General features: G+C 36.0%; 1 protein-coding gene across 1 annotated transcript; it reads right to left on the bottom strand.

Moving 5' to 3' along the window:
• Positions 1–1,533: 1,533 nt before the first annotated feature.
• LOC110756409 (tRNA/rRNA methyltransferase (SpoU) family protein) lies at positions 1,534–25,480 on the bottom strand. The gene is made up of 35 exons (XM_021957842.2): positions 25,184–25,480; positions 24,465–24,558; positions 23,510–23,604; positions 22,889–23,394; positions 22,471–22,681; positions 22,042–22,350; positions 21,668–21,821; positions 21,391–21,528; positions 21,013–21,094; positions 19,300–19,577; positions 19,065–19,178; positions 18,229–18,488; positions 17,795–18,043; positions 17,535–17,696; positions 16,754–16,891; positions 16,420–16,656; positions 15,959–16,086; positions 15,099–15,222; positions 13,243–13,404; positions 11,958–12,105; positions 11,722–11,822; positions 11,053–11,214; positions 10,311–10,358; positions 9,859–9,966; positions 9,587–9,661; positions 7,053–7,103; positions 6,247–6,390; positions 6,018–6,148; positions 4,676–4,763; positions 4,313–4,372; positions 3,992–4,244; positions 3,563–3,714; positions 3,388–3,458; positions 2,514–2,670; positions 1,534–2,108 (listed from the first exon to the last, which is right to left on the bottom strand). The coding sequence occupies exons 1-35, from the start codon at positions 25,358–25,360 to the stop codon at positions 1,944–1,946; spliced, it is 5,532 nt and encodes a 1,843-aa protein (XP_021813534.1). The 5' UTR covers positions 25,361–25,480; the 3' UTR covers positions 1,534–1,943.
• Between the last annotated feature and the right edge of the window lie 721 nt (positions 25,481–26,201).

Below are 26,201 nucleotides of genomic sequence, written 5' to 3'. Positions count from 1 at the left end.
TTGGTGACTAGGGCTCATCAATTTAATTGGCTTGGGTTGGGTTGGACCGAGCTTCAAAGAGAAGAGAGAAAATAATGAGTCGGGTCAGGCTGAGTTTTTTTAGAAAATTCAAAGCCCAGGCCCGACTCATGGGCCGACCTTGAGAAAGCACATCGGGCCGCAGGGCTAGGCTAAGCCCAACGAGCCGAGCCGAAATGGGCCTACTTCATTCAAAAAGAAGAATAAGAAGAAGAAGAGGAAAAAGAAACAATGTGTCATTCAAAAAGAGGCACTCAACTGCATCATAATTAGATCGTAACACGTTTTAAGAAATAATTTAAAAAAATAATAAGTATCAAAAAAATATTTTTTTTTTTAAAAAGAATGGTATGAATAAATATGCAAATGCTTGGTGATGGGTTCAAGAAAAGCATGATTATATTTGGTGGTATGACTATGTTTGGTGATATGATATGTTATTCGTCTTATTCTTGATATATATAATTGTTGTATTAATAATTGACACAAATTAATGTGTTAATCATCCAATTATAAACTAGGAATGAGTAAAGAAAAGTAAATGAAACAAAATAAGAAACCCAAAATAAACACAAACAACAATTTCTATAACTCATTTATCGCCACTGTATCACCCTGGTAGCACCAGTTTATCACGAGACGAATTATGAACTTCCTCTGGTTTTCAATTTCGACATCTGTCCAATTTTTGACCTATAACTTTTCAACTCTTTATGCAAATTTTGTGTTCTTTATATGGTCGGATTCAGTACAAAAAAATGAAGAACAATACGGGGACCAAATGTAAAAAATATATAAAAAAAATGAGCAGAATTCAGTGGAAACAAACACAACGTTTCAAACAAGTAACACACACACACAAAAATGAAAGAGGGTGGATTGTGATTCAAGTGATATAATCCTAATCCCTTATTTATACATAATTATATATGTATGCGGCCCTAATGGGCCGGGCTTTTGTGAGCGGGCAAGGCCAGGCTTTCTTGGGCTTAACCGGGCTGGGCCTATGAGCCAGGCTGGGCTTCAGACATCTAAGCCCAAGCCCAACCCAGCCCAATGCGGGCCGGGCCATCCCAAAGCCCATAACGGGCCGAGCCGGGCTATTTCCCAATGGACCGGGCGAGCCCCCTCGGCCCATGAGCCCGCGGGCCAAATGATGAGGCCTATTGGTGAGTGTACGTGGAAAAACTGAAGAGGAGGACGTTCTCAAATCACCGTCACCATCACCATCACAATAACCATCATCATATTCATCACACCATCAAGAGAGAGGTTGTTCATTACAGGCGTGGTGCTGATGGAAGAGGGTACATTAGTAGGAGAGCTACTAGATCAGCACCAGCTGCTTCCACAGCCTTAAATCCAAGGCCTAACAATACCAATAGTCTACAATCTAATGCCCAGGTACCTTCCTTTTCTTTATCTTTTTTTGTGTCACAACTAGTACTTTCTTACCGTAGACAAGTTTCTTGGATGTAAGTTAGGGTTTAGAGGAGATAAGAATTCACAATAAACTAGGTAATGATTTTTCAGGGTTGATAAACTAAGTAATGATTTTTCAGGATTTACTCAAGGGTGTAAAGAACCTCATGGAATCTCCCATGGCAGAAAAATTTGGTACAATGAGTGAGCAGCCGAAGAGCTACAGATTCATGCGTTTTAACACATCACATTCCTCCCATTCTTTAACCACTCAATATAAGCAGTTCTTGACCATTTTCCATGCTAATTTGTCCCCCCTTTGCATCCCGTCTTTGAATTCCTTTTTTCTTCCCATGAACAACATTTTTTTGTTAACAATGAGACAACTGCCTCTGAATTCTGTGTTGCAAAATTGACTGTTAAAAGCTGCTCAAGTCTTGGGTTGAACAGGTTTTCCTTGTGTATAACCAAACAGAGCACGAATGGCTTTTAGAAACAAAATCCTATTGGGATCTCTGCTGTCGAGTGTACTCCCACAGAGCAATGGCGCCGCTGACATGAACGTTAAGAGATCTAACAACTCCCAACTGTGGAATCTCAAGGCAAGCATCCAGAACATGTATGATATCCACCGGTATACCTTCCTTTTCACGCCCAAGGACCAGTACCTGTCCAATGGATGCAAATGAGTAAAGCAACAATGTCTCATGATGGAAATGAAACACCTTTTACAAATTCCATTGAATAAATAGCTGCCATGACCCTTGATATTACAATGCAACTGAGAAGAAGAAAAGGATAACAATAGAAAGAACAAATAGCTTTTGGGAAATTATATACACTATGGTTGTAATATCCAGAATGATATTGTATATACTGCTGCAACTAGGTTCTCTATTATTTTTTTCAGGTTAAGGGTGTACAAGCACCACAATGATATTGTAAATACACAGAAGAAGAAAAAAAAAGGTTATATATCATGCATTGCAATATGGTGAACTGGACTTTCCCAAATGCAATGCAATGACAGTCAGCAAATTAAAATGAAAGACTGGGTTCACAGAGTAACACACCGTCTTTTTAGGAAAGATATGCTGGTCCAGAGGTATGCTATTTGCAGTTTGCTCTAGTCCCAAAATTGAGAAGCCTTCTCGTTTCTTTCTCTCAAGGAAAACCTTCAAACTATCCACTGGGACTTCGATCATAGGAACCCACTTTTCTGCGGTCACACTGGGGAAAAAATTGAGGAATTAATTTACTAAGACATTCATTTGAAAAATAGAACACAAAAGTTTTATTGGGTAAAATAATAACATTTATACCATATTGTATCAGATGAGAGGGAGATCAGTTTGTGACTCATAACAAAAATAGTAGACAAACAGAACCTAATTGGCAAGATATACATTTATATAATTCTTAAACGAGGATCTAGAAGGTTCCAATTATTGGACAATATCTCTATATGGGCCCCACATCTCAAGATTGGTCAGCGACCGTAATCTTACTTAAAAATAAACCAAAGTTTGAAGAAATATCTAGTTTATTGCCCACCAGAAATCCATATGTTGTGCCACCAAGTGGACCACCAGAGTGAAAAATTTTGTTTTGCAAAGTAATGTGGGGCACAGTACAGATGTACCACCATTGGGAACCTCCAGGCTAGAAGGAGATCTTTAGTGAACAATTAACATTATTTTGGAATTTTTTGGGGGGTTACTGATGAAGGATCATGCTCCACATTTCAGGTGTTACTAAACCCTGAGTTTACCATACATACCATTTTTCAGTTCAAAGTACCAGACTATATTTCAAGCCATTTTTAACTCCCGAAATCACCGAAACACAAAAAAAAACAAAAACAAAAAAAAACAAGAAGACTCTGTAAGTGTATAGGTATATATATAATGTAAGTTACAAATGGATGGTACGGAACTACCAACAAACCTGATGAGTTGGAACTGTTTGTCATGTACTATGTTAGCATCTGCAACGACCAAACTTGATGCCTTGAATACCTGGCAAGAACATTCATGTATGAGAAACTGGTCTGAAAAACTCTACACATAATACAACGAGCAGAAGAGTGGGAAAAATGGCCTTTTTAGTCCCAATCACACACCTCACAAGTTCGTGCCAGGCCAGCAAGGTTAGGTATGCGATCAAGCAGAGATGCTACAAGGATAAGATGCTGTCTGCTTGCTCTCTCTCCCTCTGCTGCCAGACTTCTAGACTGCAGCACCTGAGCAAGTAGCTTATCGTCCTTCTCGATTTCTGTTGTATTGCACATGAGATTACATTAATTTTAATTTTTTCTACTAGAGAAGTCTTTTAAGATGGACAGTGCTATGGAACCCAACATCTGTACAGTTTCCAAACCTATGTGCCATCTTCACATTGGGTTCTACAGCATTGTTAAGTGATGTGGTTATAACATGTGCCATGTGGATCGGGAGAAAAAGTTGAGATAAGTAGGCATTTTCCATTAAAATTTTGACTTTTCAAAAAACAATTAGCACCTTATAAGCTATCCGTCCAAGTTTGTACATACCCATGAGTTGTTTATAAGTTTCCTGGTCGCCCAAGAAGGAATTAACAGCCTTGTCTTGCTTCTCATGTTTAGAGAGGGTAATCTTTTTTTGAAAATCCAGTGAAATATCTTTAGGCAGCTGGGTATGCAATTTTCCTTCATTAGCATTAGACAGTATTTTTGTACAGTTTTCATCTTCATCAGATCTTAGGCTTTCATTCTTAATAGTCACGGCATCTTTTGCCATTGAACTCCGAAGTTCTTCTCTGGCATCCTGCAATACTGGAATCTGAGTTACCGAACATAGAAGAAAACTTCACAAGATAATGAAAATATACTTACATTTAAAAAGTTGAGCACTTGCTCCATAAAGGACATTGGTACACATTCAAACTCGAGTTCCTTTAATACAACAAAAGAAAATTTGATTCAGATACCCCTCATTTACCAAAAGCAGAAACAAATGCTGACTAGCAAACATAACGATTATACACACAGCTTGAACTGACAATAACTGTGAGGAGACAGCTTGTGTTGTTTTCTACATGAAAATGAAAGCATCTTATTCTATATGGAAAGAAGATATGCGTTCTCTTCTTGCTTCATATTTTGAGAGTAAAGGGAAGTTGATAAGAACCACTATGCTAAAAGTATTACTTAATGCCAAACATATTATAACTTAACTATCACAAACCAAAGACCCACCTCAACTCGGTTAACGAAAATCCCCGCAGGAGTGGCAGAGCTATTCGGACTGTAGGCATCAAGATATCCTCCCATTGATGCTCGTAGGCTGAAATGAAAACAGATCAAATTAATGTCAGATCTCACTATAATCATATGTATAAGAGGCACGAACAAAAGTCTGTTTATTTAAGCTATGCTTGATTGCAAGCAAAACACATACAATTTGTACATATGTTTTGCATGGAAGTTGATTGACTACCTTCTCTACTATTTTTAGTTGGTGAGTGTGTACGTGGTGTGCAAATAAAAATAGCTGCTGAAATATGATTTAAGTTCATAGAGGAATGGGACTAGGATTGGGTATTGAGTTTACATATTTCATTACATTTGCATTTAAAAAAATTATTTCTTAGAAAACAGTTTGTCTTTTAATGACCGATCAAAGTTACACTGAAACAGCATCGCTGGCTTTTACTGACCAAAACAAAAGAAAAAACAGATAAAAATTTTAAACAGGATTATTCTTCCAATTTAATGAAGTAATATGAAAAGATCTAAATATCATATTTGGAATAATTGACGTTTTGAATTCTTCTAATGGTAAATTTGTGAAGAAAAGTGAAAGTGCTCTTTGGAAGGCTGCCCCTTTAGGCATCCTGTGGTTTATTCGGAGGCAAAGACATGCGTACTTTTGAAGGTATGGACAATTCCGTTATGGAGATCAAGGCATCATTTTTTAGGTTTTTGCTTTCATGCTTTTCTTTCACCTCTTTTCTGGATTTTATAGATTATTTCTCTTCATGATTAGCATTGTATATTTTTTGTATAACTGGAATTTTCTGTTCTCTTTTTAACAAATTACTATTATCAACAAAAAACAATCTCGCAGCAAATTCTAAGTCACTATACCCCAAAAACAAGTATTGGACCCACAAACTCCCCACAAGTATCCCAGATTTATAATCAATTAACAAGTTATCTTTTGAGTAAGTACACTTGGACCAATAGTTTATTTGAAGTTTTTGCAATGGCAAGGAAACGAAACTTAACAAGGTTTATTTGATACCCTATTTTCAACACGTTTAATCATTCCAAACATTACCCCTAACATATAACCCAGGCACATAACAGCAGCCACTGCCGCCACTGCCACCACTGCCAGGTTAATTGATGAAATTGCACATCAGACATAACTACAGACTAGTATCAATTATTGAGAAAAGCTAGCTCAGGAGACAGATGTTTCAACTTTTTAATAGATAAAATGTTTGGGATAGATTATTTGTATTGCCCGTTTTATCACAAAGAAATAATAAGAAAGAAGGTGAAGTACACTTTAGTTCATGTTGAGATATCATACCGCATACAATCAGAGTTCTTTTCCAGGTAGGATTTCAAATCTTCAAAGCACCTCTTCTCTAAAGTCATAGTTTCAGAGGCTTTAGAGTCTAATGGAGGAAAAAATTTGCAAAGAACTTGGTAAACCAGTAACTGCAAAGTGAATCAACTCACAATAAATGAAAAGGCATTACACACAGAATAGAAAGAATAGAAAGGATTCAGTATTCATCAACTTTGAATCAGCCAACCTGGGCAAAACCACGCAGGCTGTGGTGATGTGAGGTTAAAAGTGGAACTATGGGAGGAAGTAATTCAACCAAATGCTTGTATTGAACAGCTTGAGATGCATGGAGTATGACATTGGCTGCTATAAATACATAAGAAGAGAGCGCCTGCATTTAATGTCTAAGAATTAGTAGAATAGATGTCTACCATACATCAAAGGATATTACCCTAAGGGGAGAGTATATGTAAAAAGTAGAATTCTCAAAATAAAGCTATAAACTGCTAATAGAACCAATGTCATGTCAATGGAAATGTAATGTTCTATCTATATGTAGTTATGTACCCAAATACAAGAAATTAAAGAAAAGTTAACTCTTCTTAGTAAGAACTGGATATGTGCACTTACAATGATCAAGTGGAATGAGAGCCCATGAACTATGAATTTCTGCTCAACTTATGAGTTTATGATATTTCTGTTCTTTATTTTCAGTCTAGATGTCTTTTGTCCTAGCTTACTGCAAATATTCTATAATTTTCATCAACTTGAATTTGCATAAAAGAGAGATTCTAAATTATGTCCACAAGAAACATTATGTGTATGTGGTCAACAGGCAACTGCAATCCTGAGAAGCTCTTCAGTAGGTATCATGAAAAATGTAGTTCTTAAGAAATAGTGTTCCCTTATAATATATCTCCTGCTCCTAAATACTAAGATTCCAAGAGGTACTAAAGGTAGCACTTTCAACCATTAAGAATATCAGAAAACCGCAAGAATAAAAGATTGAGAAGAAAGGTCATAAATTCATAATGACTCCAAAAGAATATATACCTGAGGCCGCATCTCATAATTTCTTAACGCAGGAACTAGTTGCTCCCCAACCTGCAAGTCCAGCAATAATGTAGGAATTAGTAAGTGTGGTTCTTTAATTTTTTAAATCCCAAAAGCTTGTTCAAAAACTTATGGAAGACAAAAATCAAGAATCCCAACAGGCTTGAAAGGCCTCATCCTTGAGTTAGGTCCTTGATCCTAACTCCACAAACATAGTACTCACGCTTAACATTATCAATTCATGACTTCCAGGCTGCATTTTGGACAGCACCATTCAAAAGAAAAGCCCATCCAAGTCTAACCACATGATTAACCAGTTAATTAACTACCTGCTTATCGCAAACCCAAGCCTGGTTACTTTGGACTGTTTACTTTTCAGTAAACTGTGACTTTTTCTGCAAATTAGGTACAAACGTACAGATTCCATTTTTCTCATTCCAGCAGTACACCACCCAAGTATACAGTGTAGGTGTGAAATCTGAACTGCCCAACATATGCCAAAATACATCATTGTCAAAACCTTGGAATATGTTGACCTAGGTTTTCATTTCATTGTCATCATCAGAAACGCAATCCTTAACCAAGCATTAATACCGGACATGGAGAAAAAGAGTAGGAAACTGAAAGCAAAAACTCAAGACAACTTGGTGACCACAAAAAAAGAAAAAAGGTCAAGACAACTTTTAGGTTTATTCTCGTATTCCAATATCAACAGGCACAACTAAGGTTCAATTACAATGGGTAGCCTCTATATCTCAGCAATCTTTTTTTTTTTTTTTTTTTTTGGGTTATAAGGTAAACAAAAATCCCACAAGTACAAGTAACCAATGAAAATAATTAAACCCTACTGTAGCAAATAATTAGCCTAATTATTGTTTTGCTCCTACACCAAAAATAGGTGCATAGACCACCAAGATTCCCATTAACCATATTGTGTTTTACTCTAAACATCAGACCTCCAATATGTGAGCTCCAAGATAGCTAGGAAAAACATGTTAAGGTATTATCATGATGACAACTCATAAGATACATATATACATACAGTCCTGCTCACCTAAGGACGTAAAAATGAGGTCATGTGAGGTCCTATTTAATAAAGGCCCTTTGATTAATCTAAGGGCACATATAGTTAATAATCTTAACCCTCACTCACACTCCTCTTTTTCCTCAAACAATCTCTTTTAATTTCCAAAAATAAAAAGAAAAAGGAATACACGTTCAACGCTTTTGTCTTCCTCCCGACCAATCTTCTCCTCCTCATCCCCTTCTCTCTCTCTTTTTAGGGTTTAACCCTCTATTTCAGTCTCGTTGAACCAAGCTTTTCAAAGGCGACTTCTTCCTGAGTGTTGATTAATTTGATTTCAAATTTGTTCTTTGAATGTTTTTTTTTCTTCAGAAAATTGGTATTACTCATCAGAAAACAATTTGGATGTTCTTTCTTTGATTGTGTAGCTTTCGAATGCAAAAATTTTGGATGCATACGGGTGTGCCCCCCTTAGTGTTTAAGAATCAGGAATTAAATTCAAGATGAATGAAGAGCATACCCTTGTGGTTCCACCACATTCGTTAAGAACCACGGCTATACGAACCTTTCGGATGCGAAACTCAAAGATGGGTTCAATCGAAATCAACCCATTGGATATTCAAGAGACAAAATTTTCTGAAAAAAAAAAAATTCAAAGAACCAATTTGAAATCAAGTTAAACAACAGACCCAGCAAGAAGTTGCCTTTGAAAAGGTTGGTTATGCCTACCTATGTTCAATAAGACTAAAAAGAGGATGAGGAGGAGAATATTGCTGGGAAGGGCTTGTTTGAGTAAAAAGTGGAGCATTAATGTGGGTTAAGATTATTAACTATATATGCCATTAGATTAATCTAAGGGCTTTTATTAAAGAGGACCTTAGACCTCATTTTTAGGTCCTTAGGTGAGCCGGACTGTATATATATATATAAATCTAGTAGAAAATATAACAAGGGCATAGAGTCCACAAGTGCTCATATTTTATTAAAAACCCAGGGGAAAATATATTGTAATAAAAACCAAGTTGCACAGAAGATGTGTCTTATATAAAGTAATTATTAATGGCGAGGAAAAAAAAAGGTGTATAAGTCCCCTTCAGAATGGAGCAATAAACTTAAGCAGCATACCAAGTAAAATCGAGACAGCAAGAGCACTAGATAAACCATCCTAAGCCGATTGTTAACCTTTTTCTCTTGCACTGTTATTAACAGTCAACACAAAACTATGACCTGAGCCAAACCAAATAAGTAAGTATTTGCTTAATGCAGAAGCCTTTTTCTCTACAGGCACGTGCATGTAGGTTGTAAAGTCCACTTTCAGTTACATGTCAATTTATAGAAAACCATTTTGCAATCTGACAAACAACAACTCACATTGCATGTGGAAATAAACATCCTTAAAGTCCTTGATTAACAAAACTAAACACACATACTCCCCTCCCTCTCCTTCACAATTATTATGAAAGTGAAAGAAGTTGTTTTTGCAATGTAAAACCACTAAAGAAAGCCTTACCAATGGTGGGAACTTCAAGTACATATTAATTGCGAATGTTTCCAAGTATTGACGAACTGCAGGTAAGTTGTTCCTCTGCATTAAATTTACAAGTAATTAATTTAAAAATAACAGATGTGTACCATCACAATTGTACAATTATACAACAAGCAATAAAAGTGAACACTATCACAGAGGAAGCCCTCTCCACTTGAGGGGACAACCATTACAAAAAAGATTATAATGTTGTAGTCCCTATCACAGAGCAATGACATGAGACAACGTTTACTTACATAGAGGGATATGTGCAAACAGCGTGCAACTTCCGAAACTATATCTTGACAGACGAAACGTGACAAAATACATACCATTTGCCACGCACGTACCTTACGCCTGTGGATCTGTTAAGATAAACAAAAATAAAGAAAAAGAATAAGGAAACATAACAAACAGAGAGGTTATAAACACCATCCAACCATCCATAACCTATATTCTTATTGAATAAGCACAATGTTGACATGTCTAATTATTCATTCAAGCATCTTCTAAAGTAGGTTTAGAAGATTTTACACAAAACAAACAGTTGCAGATTGTGTTTACATTATTATTTTCTCAATGACAACTTTCACTAGCCATTCAAAGAAATCCCATTCTAATTCTACTTTCAACTTAAAACAATTGCCCTGGCTCAGTAGTTTCAGCTGAGGTCCCTATTCTCAACAATTTAAAGGGAAAGGATACTCACAGCACTGTACTTCTTATACAGCTCTTTTGCAAGATCCTTGTCATTTACCTATATTGGCAAATGATCAACATCAGCACACCATTTTTACAATCTTTAGCCATTCTGTTAAACAAAAGTAATATGCACCTAAACTTTTTTATGCAGAATGCACTGCATGTAATGTAACTGGAAGTCTGTAACAATAAAAATCATACAAGCTAGCAATAACAACATGATTGACTGAATGATAATTTAATCATAGGAGTTGACCAAAGACAGATCTATTAAGGAAAAAAGAATATAATAAAACAAACAAGAAACTGAAAGGAGAAAACAGTCACACAGAGAGGGAGAGAGAGAGAGAGAGAGAGAGAGGATTCCCGTGTCAAAACATTTTATGTGGAAATTGTGTGGGTCCAGCAACTCAAAGTCCTAATAAATATGTACACCTTATTTGGGAATTAAATTTTTTGGGAAGATAAAAGTCCAACTACGCTGGTAGGTCAACCTGCTGTATCTTTTAGGACACAGGAAAGGATGAGCAGCGAAACAGAAAACACATGATAAGCAATGAACGCATCCTAAAGGTATTTAAGACAAAAAAAATTAGCAGATGCCTCTACAGGTATAAACAAAACTGAAGGCTGCAACTGCAAGAAAATATTATTTCATTAGCGTAAGGTGTTTTTTTTTTTTTTTTTGAAAGAAAGTTCTATTAAACACAAAAGACATGGGAAAGCTATAAATTAGAAGACATGAATACCGCAGAATCTAGAAGCTCAAGCAAAAATATTTTTCCAGATTCCAAAGCTGCATGGCAATCTTCATTTTCATTTGGTGATCCCACCAAATCGGACAAGTCTGCTAGCTTGGAAAACAGAACAGCAACAGAGGCACGTGCATACAATTCTGTGTTGATAAATTCCTGAGAATAGATTCCAAAAAATATTTAGACTACAAACTTCAAAACTCCCTAAAAGGTAACCTGGAAAGATTAAAAATATGAACCAGAATAAGACAAACAAATATGCTCTTTATGTTGTGATAAAAAATAAAAAAAAATTAATGATGTTCAAGTAAGGTCCAAGCAAAGAAAATATCAAACAGAACAATATCTCATGCAGACTTATCATACTTGTATATGATTTCCTTCAAAGGTCCAGGTCATCGACATGACCCAGTTCAAAAGAATATTAAAACAAACTACCTACGACAAGCAAGTTGCATCTAAATGGAAAGCCGGCTTATATTGAAGTTTCCTAGTTATGTGAAGCTAAAAATTCTATGATAACCAAAACTAGCTTCTACTATTGAAAGTGCCCCAAAGCTACGTATGAATATCAACGGAGTTATTCCCTTGTCAAAGGTAGATGATACGTGTTCATTGCCACAATATATTACCAAAATTAAATTCAATTACTATGTAGCCTACTTTGGTCAGCTCAGTATCAGGGCCTTTTGCCAATAAAGAAACTTCAGTCCTTGTGTCATGATTGTCAGCTAATTCACCTTCAAAGTCCTCATCGAATGCAACTGGGAAAAAAAATCATGTTACAAATCATATTCTATGACAATGGAAAACAATATAAATATCAACACACCTTAATCATATGAGATGTGTAGCGTTTGTTTTGACAAAGAGAAGTTTATATGAGCTGTGTAACTCACCAGAACCATGTAGTGACAGCAGCTTCAGCTCCTTCACATAGTACTTTATAATCCTAGGATATGATAGACACAGCCCTGTTAAGTGTAATGCAGAAAGACGAATTGTACGGGGACTTTTTGTGCCTTCCTCAAGAATTTTCTCAACAAACTATCAGAAAAAAAGATGTTAACAGATGATGCTCTTATGACCAAAAAATAAAGATGATGCTCAAAACATTATACTTATAAATCAATAACCTTATACTTGTACACTTGTAATCAACAGAAACAACATAAGTATTTGGACAAGTGTAATTTAGGGATACTTGTTTCTGGAAAAGAGAAGAAAGGAAATTGAAGAATGGGTTTCTAAAGAATGAAGTATAATTTGATAAGAAATGTCATACAGTTCCTAGAAAGGAAAAAAATGGGTTTCTAAAATTTGAAGTTTCCATATCTGCAAAGCTTAAGTTTGATGTCAGATTTAAAGGAAATTACAAGAGATTTCAATTTGATAAGAAATATCAGAGATTAAGAGGACATATGGTAAGCAAGCACATAACTGAATTTGGAGGTGGCCAGAAGGGCTTAGACCAAAGCGAGAAAGACTGAGACAGACTCAGAGAGAGATGCAGGGGTGTGACACCTGCACATTTTCTTTTCATTTTCAAGTTCCCCCAGTGCACTCTCCAACTCTTCATTTAAAAAATCAGATCCTACTAGTCAGCATAGGTTCCTGATATTGATTCTTATCTATAGTAGACAAAGAAGATGCCAGATTTTTAACAGGGTGGAAGGTGGAAGAAAAATATGGTGAGAGACAGGGAGATAAAGGATTAACTACAAAGGAGAAGGTGACTGCACAAATTATGTGAAGAAAATTAAACACGCCTCAGGCAGTGTGTTTAATGTTACCAATAGAATAATAATAAAGAAAGTTTTGTTTTGTGTCAGATGCATTTTCAACCTTTAGATGATAAAACATCTAAGGGCTAAAAAAGCTGTGTGAAAAAGCTGTGCGACAAAGCTGTGCGAGATTCATTTTCAACCCTATCGATATATTATTTGGGATTAAAAGTTAAGTTTTAGTTTAACACACTTATTCAAACACCTCATTAGAGAATGGTTCATATATGTAAACACGTACATAATATACATCTAACAATATATGTACATAGTTGGATAGATAGATAGATAGATAGATATTATATATATATATATATATATATATATATATATATATATATATATAGAGAGAGAGAGAGAGAGAGAGAGAGAGAGAGAGAGAGAGAGAGAGACCACACACCCACTTCAGAGGCCCAGGTGCACCGTCAGTTATATGCATGCTCTCATCACTAAATAGGGATGAATGCAGAACAGAAGACAAAAGTGCTGCAATAGGTGCAACCTTCCGCTTGTTGCAACTGACGTGCAATATCCAAGAAGACTGAACCAACTGCCACATCATCTGAATTAACCAAGAGTCAAAAAAGTTTAGCTATTTCACTTCAACAAAACCTAATCTAAATAAAATGCTATAAAATGGTACCGGTGATTTATAAACATTCCATTACTTCATAATCTCTTAAGAGGATCATTTTTGCCTTGGAGAGAGAGAGAGAGAGAGATAATGGGCATTTCAACACAAAGAAAGCAAGAACAAAGGCAAACAATAAAACCATCCTCAGTCCTGCAGGGACCCGTTCTACCATTTGACACCAAAGGAACAAAAATATCAGCCTCACACAAGATTAGTTTATGCCCTGGGCTTGAAAGCTTATCTTCGTCCCCAGGTTAATAGAACTAAATTAATGCGTCAAATCTCAATCTAAGATTCCCACAGTACCCCCATCAAGAATTCCCTTCACAATGACGTTTACACTGAATTAAGTACCACCAAAGGACATTGAATGACTGGAGCATATATGCAATTATACCACTCCAAGAGATACAGCAGGCATGAAGTAATTTTTATGCAATTCTTTTCTCCTAAAGGTGTAACTTTCAAAGCCCAAGTAGTTTTCCAAAATCAGTTGAAAACTAAAAAGCAATATACAAAAAAGAACTTAAACATTGAGGTTTGTATTTGAACCTCACCCCGCAATATTTTAACACCATAAACCCCAGTATTACACTTAACGAAACTTAGTACACAGTCCCAGCAAAAACTTTATATATAAAAAGTTTAGACAAACCTAGCCCAAATCCTCCTTCCTCTCCCACCACCACCACCTAACTGCTCTCTCTCTCTCTCTCTATCTCTCTCTCTCTCTCAAAATCAACATTAAATTAGCGGCGATCCTCAACTGTAATGATAATGGACTCAACTTGCTCGCTTAACAATTTTATCAATACAGTACAACAGACAGTCCGTGCTATTCAGAGTCCGAGGATACAAAAGGCTCATTGTTTGAATAACACATAAATGAACAACTACCATTCAATCGAATGGGAAATGGATTCAAAATTGGTGCATTAGTTATTCTATCAACACAGTGAAAGTTACAAACCAAAAGAATTTCATTCCAAAAAACAATTGGCTTTATTATCAGAACATGAAATTAGGCAGATTTGGTGTCCACTAATAGGCAAAGACTCTGATCTCGGCTACTCTAGATGGTCGGAAATGAGAAAGAGAATGAGAAAGTGGAGAAGAGAGGAGAGAGAGAAAGAGAGAGAGGTTCCCAGTGGTGGTGGAGTTTCCGGCGGTGGGAGGAGGAAGGGGCTGCTGGGATTCTATGTTCTTTTTTGTTTTCTTGTAAGTTTTAAAATAAAAATAAAAATTAAAGGGTAAATTTGGACGTTTCATGATAAAAGAAATTAGCTGGGTGTTCTTAGACATATGTCTAAACAGAAACACTGTAAACATTTCTTCCCCCTCAGAAAATCCCATCCAAATTAAAGAGCTCTCTCATAAGCCATGATATGGCCTACAAAAGTTTTATACACAACATGTAAAAGGATCAGCACCTAAATTAGGGTGCCAAAAAGGGAAAGTGGTTCACAATGGGACTGGAAAGTATTAAAAGTTAAATGGTAATTGATGAGTGAAATTCCACAGAAATATATCCAGGCTGTCATTCAGCTGGCATCACAACCACATGCTACCCTACCATGACACAGCATCCACACAAGCACAGTTCTAAGAGTTTGGAAATGAACCTGGGCATCCACCCCATCACATAAGGAGACAAGTAAACCAGACTTTCCCTCGGCAAATAGGCCCAAAACTAATCGGACTGATCTGAGCATTGGTAAAACAGAACCTTCCCCAGCGTTCTCAAGGCTGCAAATTTATACAGAAGAAAGGTGGTGGGTCAAAAAGGAATACATAAAATCTCCATCAGCAATAGCCATTATTATTGCTACAAAACCACATTCAGACAGCATGCAAGAGAGTACCTAAAGTATATTTCTCCAGTATTCAGAGAAGTGATGCAAAGAGAGATCTTTCTTTTTCTTTAATTTTACTACTACAAAACAACATTTAGACACCAGGCAACAGCAAGTGTTTGGGCATGCTTATGGGCTACTCTTTCTCCAGCCCTTAGGGATCTTTCTTTTTTTTGTAAATTTATTAGATTGGGGAGCTGTGGTTGGATAGAGTTGTATTACATTGTAGGAGGTTGTGTTTGCTTTTGTTATGATGGCTGTATTATTTCGTTGGTGGACCTCACTCTGGTTCACTCAGTTTTGTATTGCGGTTTTTAGCTGTTTAATGAAATTTGTTTCTTATAAATATGATTTTTTTTTTTTAAATGAGAGAAGTGATTCAAAGAGATCTTGAGCTACCCACCTGTTCTAGAATAATATATTGCCTCATTGCATTAATATAAACACTAATTAATAATAAAATAAATCAAGTGATTTATGCACAAACTGCTGAATTTGTTTGTACAAGACAGATGCTAGATAACAGCCCTCTTCCCAACCCCCAATAGAAAACCCAACAAAAATTAGATCTCTAATGGGAAGAAATCATAACGAAAGCAGTACACCATTGAACTCTTCTCATTTCGTACCTCTCAAGAAGATCAGTAAAAATCCATCTGAGAGCAGCACCCGAGAAGAAAAAGCTATTGTCCTCCAGATGAAGCCCATTTTTAAAAGCATAGCTAGGAATTGAAAGTAGGGATTCTAGGCACATCCACTGTATCAGTCACAGCAAACCAGTTAAAATCTTGTATTGAGTTAAATATCCATAGACAGAATAAATTCAAACTTTACACAAATGACAAGTACCAGCACTGAAATGCAAGAGAAAATTAGGAATGACAAAAAATAATACTTGATGTATTAGAAGTTTAGAGCAGAGAAACAGAAATAATAAAAGACTCAGCGACTTATTAGAAAATAACAAGGCCACATTTGGCTGTACTATTTACGAAATTTCAATGTTTCATATGGTATGAAATGCACTAATAAGACAAAAACCTTATTAAAATCTTTGACAATGTGTAGCTAGGAAATTAAGATTCCTCACCTTCCAATTCATTAAAACTGCACGTCGAGTCCGTACAAATACTCCAACTGCAAGGAGATTATTTATGTTCTCAAGAAAAGAAAGAACCAAGGAATCTAACAGAGGTTTTCCAACTGATGATAACAAGCTGTCATATTTCTTGACCAGATCCAAAGCTTGAGGAGAGAAAACAGACGCTAGTGCTGTGAGAGCAGGAGCTAATGCTTCATATGCTGCAAGACATATTTCAGCTCCAGTCTGCTTTAGAGCATACAGATAAGCCACTAAAATTAGCTCATGAAAAAACTGACAGTCTTTAAAACTAATTCTTCATATAACACAATCTACAACATACCTCTGAATTGCAAGCTGGAGAGGAAACAGTTTTCCAAAAGAATTCCCACAAAAAATTAAAAGCAAGGTCAAGTGATACATGGCTTTTAAATTGTGCACACCATGATGAGATAGTTGCAAGAGCCTTGATGGACATTATCTATTTATAAACAGAAGGAAGACAGGAAAAGAAAAATCAGCAACAATAAGATGTGCTTCGGTAAAACCACTATCATTAATGAGAAGGCAACTTAATGGTTAGTGAAAGATCACAAGATAAAAATGCACATATTCAAAACAATGCGCAAATGATTTGGTGAACAGGAAAAGCAAAGTAATAAATATTTCTTCGATATTATAATCTAAAATATGAAACTCCCATGCAGGGTATAAATTAATCACCAAAAACGATGCAAGAACAGAAACAAAAGCATGCAAAATGGAATACACAAGAATAATTACTACAAAAAGATGCACCAGAAGGTGCATGAACAACAAAACATTGTTGACTAAGGTAAACTGTAAACACTTGAAGTCACCAGTATTGAGATAAAGATGATAAGCAAGGGTACAAAGAGGATCATTCTTTAACTCCACCATGCAGGAACCTATAAAAATATTAACTAGTCTAGTCGTACTAACACAGAACTGTACCCACCTAAGTTTCGGATGAAGAAGTACACAACAATTAGGCATATTAAACGAAAATAGAATGCACACAATGTGCCTTTGTTTGCAGATGATCTACTGCATTTCAAATTTTTAAGTAAACCAAAGGTAAGTAGTAGGACACAGAATCATACTGCTTGCAACACCGGAGTGGTGGTAGAAGATGACAACCGGCGTTGACTAGGACCTCCAAGTTTTCCTCTCACAGAACCAGGAAGGATCACATCTGCCATCTTAGTGGTATCAGTACATGAGAATATGGAACAAGACAAGTTTGCAAAAGAGACCAACTCTTCCTGCAAGCAAGACAAACAGAAGACAGTGACAAGTTAAAGGGGAAGCACATTATAGAGGAAAGAAAAATTATGAGCTTGGTGCAATTTGGTCTCTATACCATTATAAAAATAAAAACGTTGGTAAACTTTTGACATAAATTAAGAGCATCTGCATGACCAAACTGATCGATTGATTCAAGCACACGAAATTCTGATTTGCCTCTAACTTTAGAACCATACTCAGCAACTCTTTCTTGCATCATCTGGAGCTCCAGAACCAAGCTCAAGGTGAGGATGAGAAACTTCACAGTTATTTGGTCCAACTTATTGTTTTCTTGGCAGAGCTCATGACCATGATTTTGAATAAACTGAATGCATCAGAAAAAACACAAAGTCAAAACCTTATCCTGGGAAAAATCATAAAAGAGTACTTCCAATACCTGACAGTAGGATAAATGTACCAAATTTGGTTTGTCAAAATATACTGACCAAAACTGGAAGACAAAGGATGAACATAAAGCAAATCACAATTTGAACACAGAAAATGTCTTACCATCAGTATAGGTATCAATTGATATTCCTCCTTGCATGAAAGAAAAAGCACTCTTGCCCACCGCTTCGCTTCAAATTCCCATGCATCCAATTCTTCATCATCAAAAGTGATTGAATCATCAACCATGTGACGACTTGTAAACCTATTGGGGAAGTCATGAATACTCTTAAGAAGCTTCATTTCAGTACTGAAGCAGTTGGCACTACAATGCTTCTTCCCACACCCCATAAGCCATTCTTGTAGTTTCACTCTTAAGGAACCTAGAAATTGGGGAGAGAGAGAGAGAGAGAGAGAGAGAGAGAGAGAGAGAGAGAGAGAGAATGTAAACGTCTCACAAGATTGCATACATCAAGTCTCAATATCCATTGATGGTAACTTTATGACTACTCATTAATTAATGTGGCAAAGTTTATGGATCAGTATCACATATTCAGTACCAAAAAAATATATATTAAGGACCACATGGATCTTGAATGCATGCCAGTATATGTATCTTCATGTACTCATCTATGATGTATGAATATAATATATGTACAGGGTAATGTTCTCTTACTAGACTTATCTTGCTAGAAAAATGCTTATGTTATCAGACTGTGAATCTGGACAAGAATCAAATTGATCAATGGTCCAGAACACAGATGTTGCCAGACAGTCAGGAATGAGAACATTGCCATGTATATACATATGTATAATAAGTAAGAATATGGCATGTACTCGCACATACATGTAATTGTGTATGTGTCTGACACACATGTATAAAATGCATAAGTAATTTCACTATTTCACAGATAAATAGAAAATAAGCTGGAATAAAAAGTGAGCACGATAAAGCATACCACCATAGCCAGTGAATTCCCATGGAAATGTTGAAATGAAGTGCATAAGTATATCAAGAGGCACATCACATGCACACACCACTGAAGCAGCGGAATCCAGGAGTTTTTCACAAACTGGAGCCATGAAGATGTCCGATCAGTTATGCTCTGGCCTTTTAACAAATAACCATTGCAATGCAAATATTCAATATAAAAGACAATATATTATAATCTAACCAGATTAGTGATTAGAGACCTCGAAGACGATAATTAGGATTGAAATGTTGTTTGCTGCTCTCAATAACAAATCTCAAAGCATCAAGTAAAACAACTTTGTCATTGCGAGGGGAATTTCCCACGTGGATCATGCCAGGAATTGCATCTTCAGACCACTGTGCTTCACTTTCATTATCATCTGCTCGAACTTGACAAGCAGTTGAAGAAATGCATTCAGCAAGGCACACCAATCCAGCTCTACCATATGATTGCGCCTTAGCAGTAGATGCTAAATTGATCAAAACTGCAACGCACATCCTGCAACCATAAGTAACAAAGAGTAAAGCATATATCAACTTCATCAAGCCCAACAGAAATTTCTCAGAGGACAGCATTTGAACTGAGCAAAGACACTGACGTGCAAGTTGTAAATGTAATAAATGAATGATGCGATTAATTTCCAGCCCCAACAATAATGTGCAAAGTAACTTTTGATAAATAATAAAATCTTTTAAAAGGTGAAACCCCAGTACATGGAAAGTATACAAGGGAAAAACTAGAAGAACTGAAGTGTACAATCTAGCAGCTGCAGAATAAAGAAGTCATCCAGACAAGAAAAAGAAAGGCGGCACAAGGTAGACACAACAATAAGGAGAATGTAAATATTCTGAAGCATTTTTGTTCCAATGGATTAAGGACACTAATTATCACATTCTAACAGTGCCAAGGAAGATCTCATAATCCACTTGCCTAAAATTTAAAAGAAAAAAAACAAACAAATGAAAAGAGTGCAACACCTAACAAAAGCAGGAACTATTACAACATATGAATCAAACGTAACAAACCAAAACACATAAAAACATGTTCAATCAGGAGTACCATACACATGTTTAAAAGTAATAAGCCCAAACGGGATTAGCAGAAATCAATTAAAAAGCAATAGAGACTTCTACAGAAAAGGCACTAAATTTCTCATGCAGCATGAAACTTTCTTATTTCTAAAGAAATTTTTTGTTCCAATCTGATGAACAGAATTCCACCACCCCAACTAAATAAAACAGTGGACCAGATGTCCACTTCACTGCAATACAACAAAATCCCACCACTCCAACTGAACAAACATACCACAGCTCTAAAGAAATGAAAAGAGCCATTGTCACAGACACGAATCCTATCTCGCAGCAGCTCTCCAATCTAACCCTATAAAAAGGAAAGATAAATCCCTAAAAGCAGGTATCCCGCAGCCTGTGATGACAACCAGAATCGAACTTCCTCCCACACCACCTTCACGTCATCCCCAATATGACCCCAACTCCATCCAAATGACGCAAAATACGGCTACCACAACACAGTTCCACATCACTTTTGCCTTCCTTCCCCCTCTAAGGGCCTTCAATTTTTCACAAGAAAATAAATTGCTATTTTATATATATATGATTCTATGTCACTATGTAGGTATGTGCATGCATATATTACATCCTAAAGTGAGTACAAACAACCTGCATATCATGTTATTTACTTGCACCACAGTGGAGGAAATATTAGCATATAAAAACTCAATTGTCTATGTAACACTGCCAATTAAACCAGAGAATAAGGCTGACATTACAATGCAATTACCCAAAGAAACCTACTTCAGATGCTCAAGTGAACTAAAATCTAATTAGATTTCATATGAGAAACCTCTTATTCTGTAGCTCCCTATTAACACTATATTCATTGATGAAAAAACATCAAGCAGATCGTAGCATACCCCGCGTTCAAGCAACTTGTATATTGGTGTAGAAACCTAGCTGCACCTTCAATTGTCATTGAGGAGTATATTCCTTTTACACCTTTAAGTGAAACAACAGAGTAGTAAGTCAACCTAGTGGGATTATAACACTCTTAATCAATATCATTGCTCAAAGGATTATATCAGGAAGAAAACAAAATGAGATAATAATGTATCCACCACCATGATATAGAAGATTAGTAATAGTTGCAAAAATTATGATATTTGAACATAGAAGCATGACCTATAAAATAACAAACCATTACCTTATACGACTAAGAAGTGACCTATAATATGATACAAAAGGTCAAATATGCTGAGTTAAGTTGTAAATGCAAACTCAAAAAGATAACAAACCAAATTCTTTGTGGTGCACAGGGTCATTTATCCCTTCCATCAATGGACCCAGAACAAAAGATACAGGCACTGATTTTGGATGAGTTCCATATTTCTTCCAATCAATGTCCAAAAATGACTGCATGATCAAGCACCTAACTGCATCGTACACAAAAAAGGGAATTATGTCTAGATTAATTTGTTTCTACAAATAAACCAGAAAAAGTTATTTAGAGTGAACTAACATTCCTATTAAACTAAAAATGATTATGTGGTTGAGCATGCCAGTCACTATTACCTTGAGGATTATCATGACGAAAACCCCGTTCCCACAGAATAGCTAACCAGTTAAAGATTTCGCCTGGGGTTTCAATATGGCTTTGATGAACTGCTCCAGTGACAGAGGTTGTTATTTTACGATGTGTGGTAGAGTATTGAAGCAACAGAGATACCTGGAAAACAAAATTAGTTATAAGATGGGGTCATACAAAATGTTGATAAGATTGTAACCTGACCTCATCAGTGCCAAACCATTATTTTATTTTTCCAAATCAGTAGTAAGTTATACTCATACAGACATTTGATATAGTCTATTATAACCATATCTCATCTGGATGAAAGTTAGAATAGGTACATGGTGACATGAAGAGAACAATAACCATCTAATCACACCTGGGAATTCCACACTGCTTCAACCAAGTGAGTGCCAAACTCTTCAAGCATTTCATATAGCAGTACAAATGCCTCCCACTTCTGGCTGTTCAGACAAGACCCAACTTGGCTGCATATTTTCCCCACACCCAGTGACTTTGCTTCCTTATCAGCCCACAGTTCCCTCTTTGTCATGCCATGAGGCATTGAATGAATTTCAGGTAATATCATCTCCTCTGAAACAGGGGAGGATTGACCTGCTTCATTTATCCGTAGTGCTGTCTTGAACATATGCAGTGACTGCTTCCTCACTAAACTCTCCTTATCAACCTGAACAGTGAAACTCAGAAAATAAAAATAATTAAAGATTATTATGATTTCGAACTGCTAGATTAATGAGCTTATCAATGAATTCTAAATAATAATCGAAAAAAGTGATAATGCAAGTACCAAGCCTTTTTTAATTTCGTCCCAAAATTCTTTTTGAGCTCTTATATCAAATTCTTCCACTTTATCACTTGGGTCAGCATCTCCGCATTCTTCTGTACAAGAGTAAAAAGACAAATACAGGGACAGTACACTATAAGCGTCTCTTCTCTCCACAGTTCCAATAGAAAACAGCAGCCCACAGCACTCCCAAATTTTCTTAAAGAAACTGTTCCTGGAAGACAATCACGTACATTCAGCTGAAACGATAAATACATACATAAAAGAATATGCACACGTATATATAAAAGAAAATATGTATATGTATAAAATAAAAATAAAAAAACCATATATGCATATACGAAACAATATATCTAGAATGCAGGTGAAATTAGGAAGACAAATAAACACTAATGCAGTTGGAAGAAATTTAAGTAACTACCTTGAAAGTATAAGGGTCTGCCCATGTATTGAGATTTCAAAAGAGCAATAAGAAGAAAATGCTTTGAAAATTATTGGGAGGAGAAAGCCAGTAGCACAGGACCGGTGTTCCAAACTTTGTAAAAGCAATCGTTCAGTCAAGCTACAAAGACCCCAAGTCAATTTACCAGCAAAATTTTGAGCATCAAAACACCTATTTGGAATCATTGATTCTGAGGAAGCGGCTGTTTTCATGCTATGAAGGGCAGCATCAAGGATTAAGGTTAGAATGTGGCATGAAATTTGCAGCGAAAGTGACCCAGATTGCGACGGGCTGTGTTTTTCACTCATCTCCAAATGAGTTACATGGTCAATAGATCCCAGCACCCACTGAAAGATATCTGGTACCTCATTTTGAAGCATACCCATAGAACTAGCAACTACTCTTAGAAAATATGGCACCAGGGTTGCCTCCACAACTACCCAGGTGTTTGTCTCGATCACAACACTAATAAATGATTCTGTAACCTAGTACCAGAATTGCACAAAACCAACACCATCATGCACAGCAAGCAACAGCTCGTTACAAGATGAAATTTTGTAAGGACAGTAAATTGACAACAACAAGCTTTAAAAAGTCTACCTGGTTAAGCATTTTGCGGTCAAATATATGCGCTATCTTCATCAATGGAAGAAAACTTCTCCAAATAAATGATTGCAAAGCATCATGATTAGAACCTACAGAGAAAATATATTCAACAGTATTGAACAGAATATTTAGCCCTAACACAATATTTATACACTTCGAAATAAACAGTAAAGAGCCTCTCCCACTATATCTTAGCAACGAGAATGACGACTGGGTAGAAATTAAATTATGATTAAGGGCTGGCAATGAAACCATAAAATAAAAATACAACATCGGGAAACAAAAAGATCAGAGCATTAAGACAACATTCTGGCACCCGATTGCCTAATCTCCAATGAGAAAGTGCACGCTTTAGGTTTGGTTGCATGCAGTTCAAGAACAAGGGGTCACTTGTGGGTTAGTTAAAATTGAACGTACTACTGGATTGAAAGTAGTTTACTCTTTGCTTGTTAATATACTTAACCAGTATCAATTAAAATAGGCCTATGTGTAGTCAGAAATTTTAAGAGTATAATTTTTTTTTAAACCTAACTAGAAGAAACACACAGGATGTAGTTTTGTATTTTCAAATATCAAACTTGGTCAAGCAAATTAGCACTTCAAAGATCCCTACTACAATTTATCAGAAGATTATATATATTTCCATTATCACACAACATGTTGGAAACCAATCAGAACATCCCTGTACCAAACTCAAATTTAATTGCATCAAAAAACAATAAAATCCCTTGGGGTTAGCCTAAGTGGTGAGGAAGGGTGGGGAAATGGGTTAGGATTAGGATAGGTCCAAAGTTCAATCCCTTCCAATGTAACCAAAAGGAAAAAAGATAAACAATAGTGAAAATCAACTGATATTAAAGCCACCTTTCACAACCATTTGATATAGAACTCCAACCATTGTATAAGAAAAGAAAAACATTTCTGAGATGGAATTAGGGACATGACTTACCAAATTTCTTTAATAGATGGCAAAGTGCACTAACCAATGATGCCAGATAGTTACAGTGATTGGAATCCAACATGCCATCATTTATCTTAAGATCCTATACAAAACAAACAAACCTGACTAACCATTAGCTCAAATTCAACCACGCTATGTTCAGTAAAATAGCAAGCTGGACAATAAATAAACAACAAAGTTCAAGAAATCATTCATGATTTTCATCACATGTATTTAAACCAAAAGCCCACCTCAACTAATCCAAATTAATCATTCTAGCAACTCGGTATTACTCAAATTGCAGACATATCAGCCCATTAAATACAAAAGAAGCCCCTTACATATTTAACTTGGCAATTTTCAACAAGAAAGCTGGGTAGAGAATAAATTTCTTATGTGCTTTCTTGGGTATTCCACATTATTTTCTTGACTATTCAAGATAGGAAAACAAAGAGTGCTCTGTCTGTACCACAAACATAGTAATGCAGCATTTTACTTACGAAAAACTCAAGCATTATGTCACTTAACTTACTAATAACCAAAAACCCACCTCAACTACACCAAATAATCATTCTAGAAAGTGGTATTTTTCACAATTCAAATGAACAGCATTCCGTTATAACCCAAAATAGTGCCTTTATCTAATTCAATTAGCATTTCCTCCACAAGCCAACATAGCAATGCAGCATTTCACAGACTGAGTATTTGATGAAGTAAATTAATCATACCTCAGAGAGCTTGGGAAAAGTATCAAGAAGTGAGTCAAAAAGTGAGGAGGGAGATAAGCCAGAAGAAGACAAAATGCAATCCAATACGGCTGGAACAGCGGCTTGAGGTACTTGATTGAAGCTAGTGGACAGTGAATTGATAAGAGCGGCCATAGAGCCTGTTTCTCTTGTAGACATTTCCCTCAGAAAGATTGCTTCTCTCTCTCTCTGTGAGAAGTAGTTGGTTTTTTTTTTTTTTTTTTTGATACGGGTGAGAAGTAGTTGGTGAAGATGTTCAATTGAAGTGGTTGTGATAAACCCTAGGGTTTAGAATATAATTTTTTTTTTTTGGTAACTTGGGTTTAGAATAATTAAACCGGGAAATTTCTACACAGAACTTCAGTTTTTTTTTTTTTTTTTTTGGTTCAATTTTTTTGAGCCTTTATTGGTGGAGAGACATTAGAACAAGTGTTGTTATTTCCACGTCCTTGTTCTATTTTCACACTCACTTTATTTTCAAAATTTTAAAGACAAATTTACCCCTTTATAAAATGATTTCTAAGACACAAAGAAAAAACCTCAATTTAACCCACCTATTTTACCATTTGACAAATGAAAAAACAAAAGGGCTCAAGGACTCCTCATCCCCCAGAATAATTTCCCTTTTTTTTTTTTGGTACAAGTTTTTTTTACTTCTGGGTTTTTCTAGTACCCTGTTTGAGTGACCGCTGAGTGCTTGAATTTTTTAGTATTGGTGATTGGGATTTTTCATATTTGATCACAAAAGAAGCCGTTGACTTGAGATTTTGGAGGATTGACTTTTGATTCAAACCGAGTAAATGAAATTGATTTGTGCGCATTCTCTGTCCCAAAGATGGAATTCAGATTTTTTTTTTCGTCAAATCAGATTATATGCTAGGCATACTGAGTTAGTTTGATTTGCATTTTGATGCACACTTCCAAGCGCTTCCATTTCCCATTTGGGCATTTTTCTGAACCTTTGACATGAGACCACCGTCATTTATGCATACTCACTTAA

Source organism: Prunus avium, chromosome 5 (assembly GCF_965620075.1).
Source record: "Prunus avium chromosome 5, drPruAviu1.hap1.1, whole genome shotgun sequence".
Classification (NCBI taxonomy): domain Eukaryota; kingdom Viridiplantae; phylum Streptophyta; class Magnoliopsida; order Rosales; family Rosaceae; genus Prunus; species Prunus avium.
The sequence above is the reverse complement of the archived record's forward strand: the minus strand, read 5'-3'. Positions and strand labels throughout refer to the sequence as shown.

What these genes read in the sequence shown, in the direction of transcription:
- LOC110756409 (XM_021957842.2), bottom strand. Translation starts at nt 25,360, where the DNA reads ATGTCTACAAGAGAAACAGGCTCTATGGCCGCTCTTATCAATTCACTG. An exon ending in TCCTAATTATCGTCTTCGAG is followed by an intron (nt 19,179 to 19,299) that starts GTCTCTAATCAC and finishes TCATGGCTCCAG; the next exon opens with TTTGTGAAAAACTCCTGGAT. An exon ending in ACGTTTTTATTTTTATAATG is followed by an intron (nt 17,697 to 17,794) that starts GTATAGAGACCA and finishes TCTTGCTTGCAG; the next exon opens with GAAGAGTTGGTCTCTTTTGC.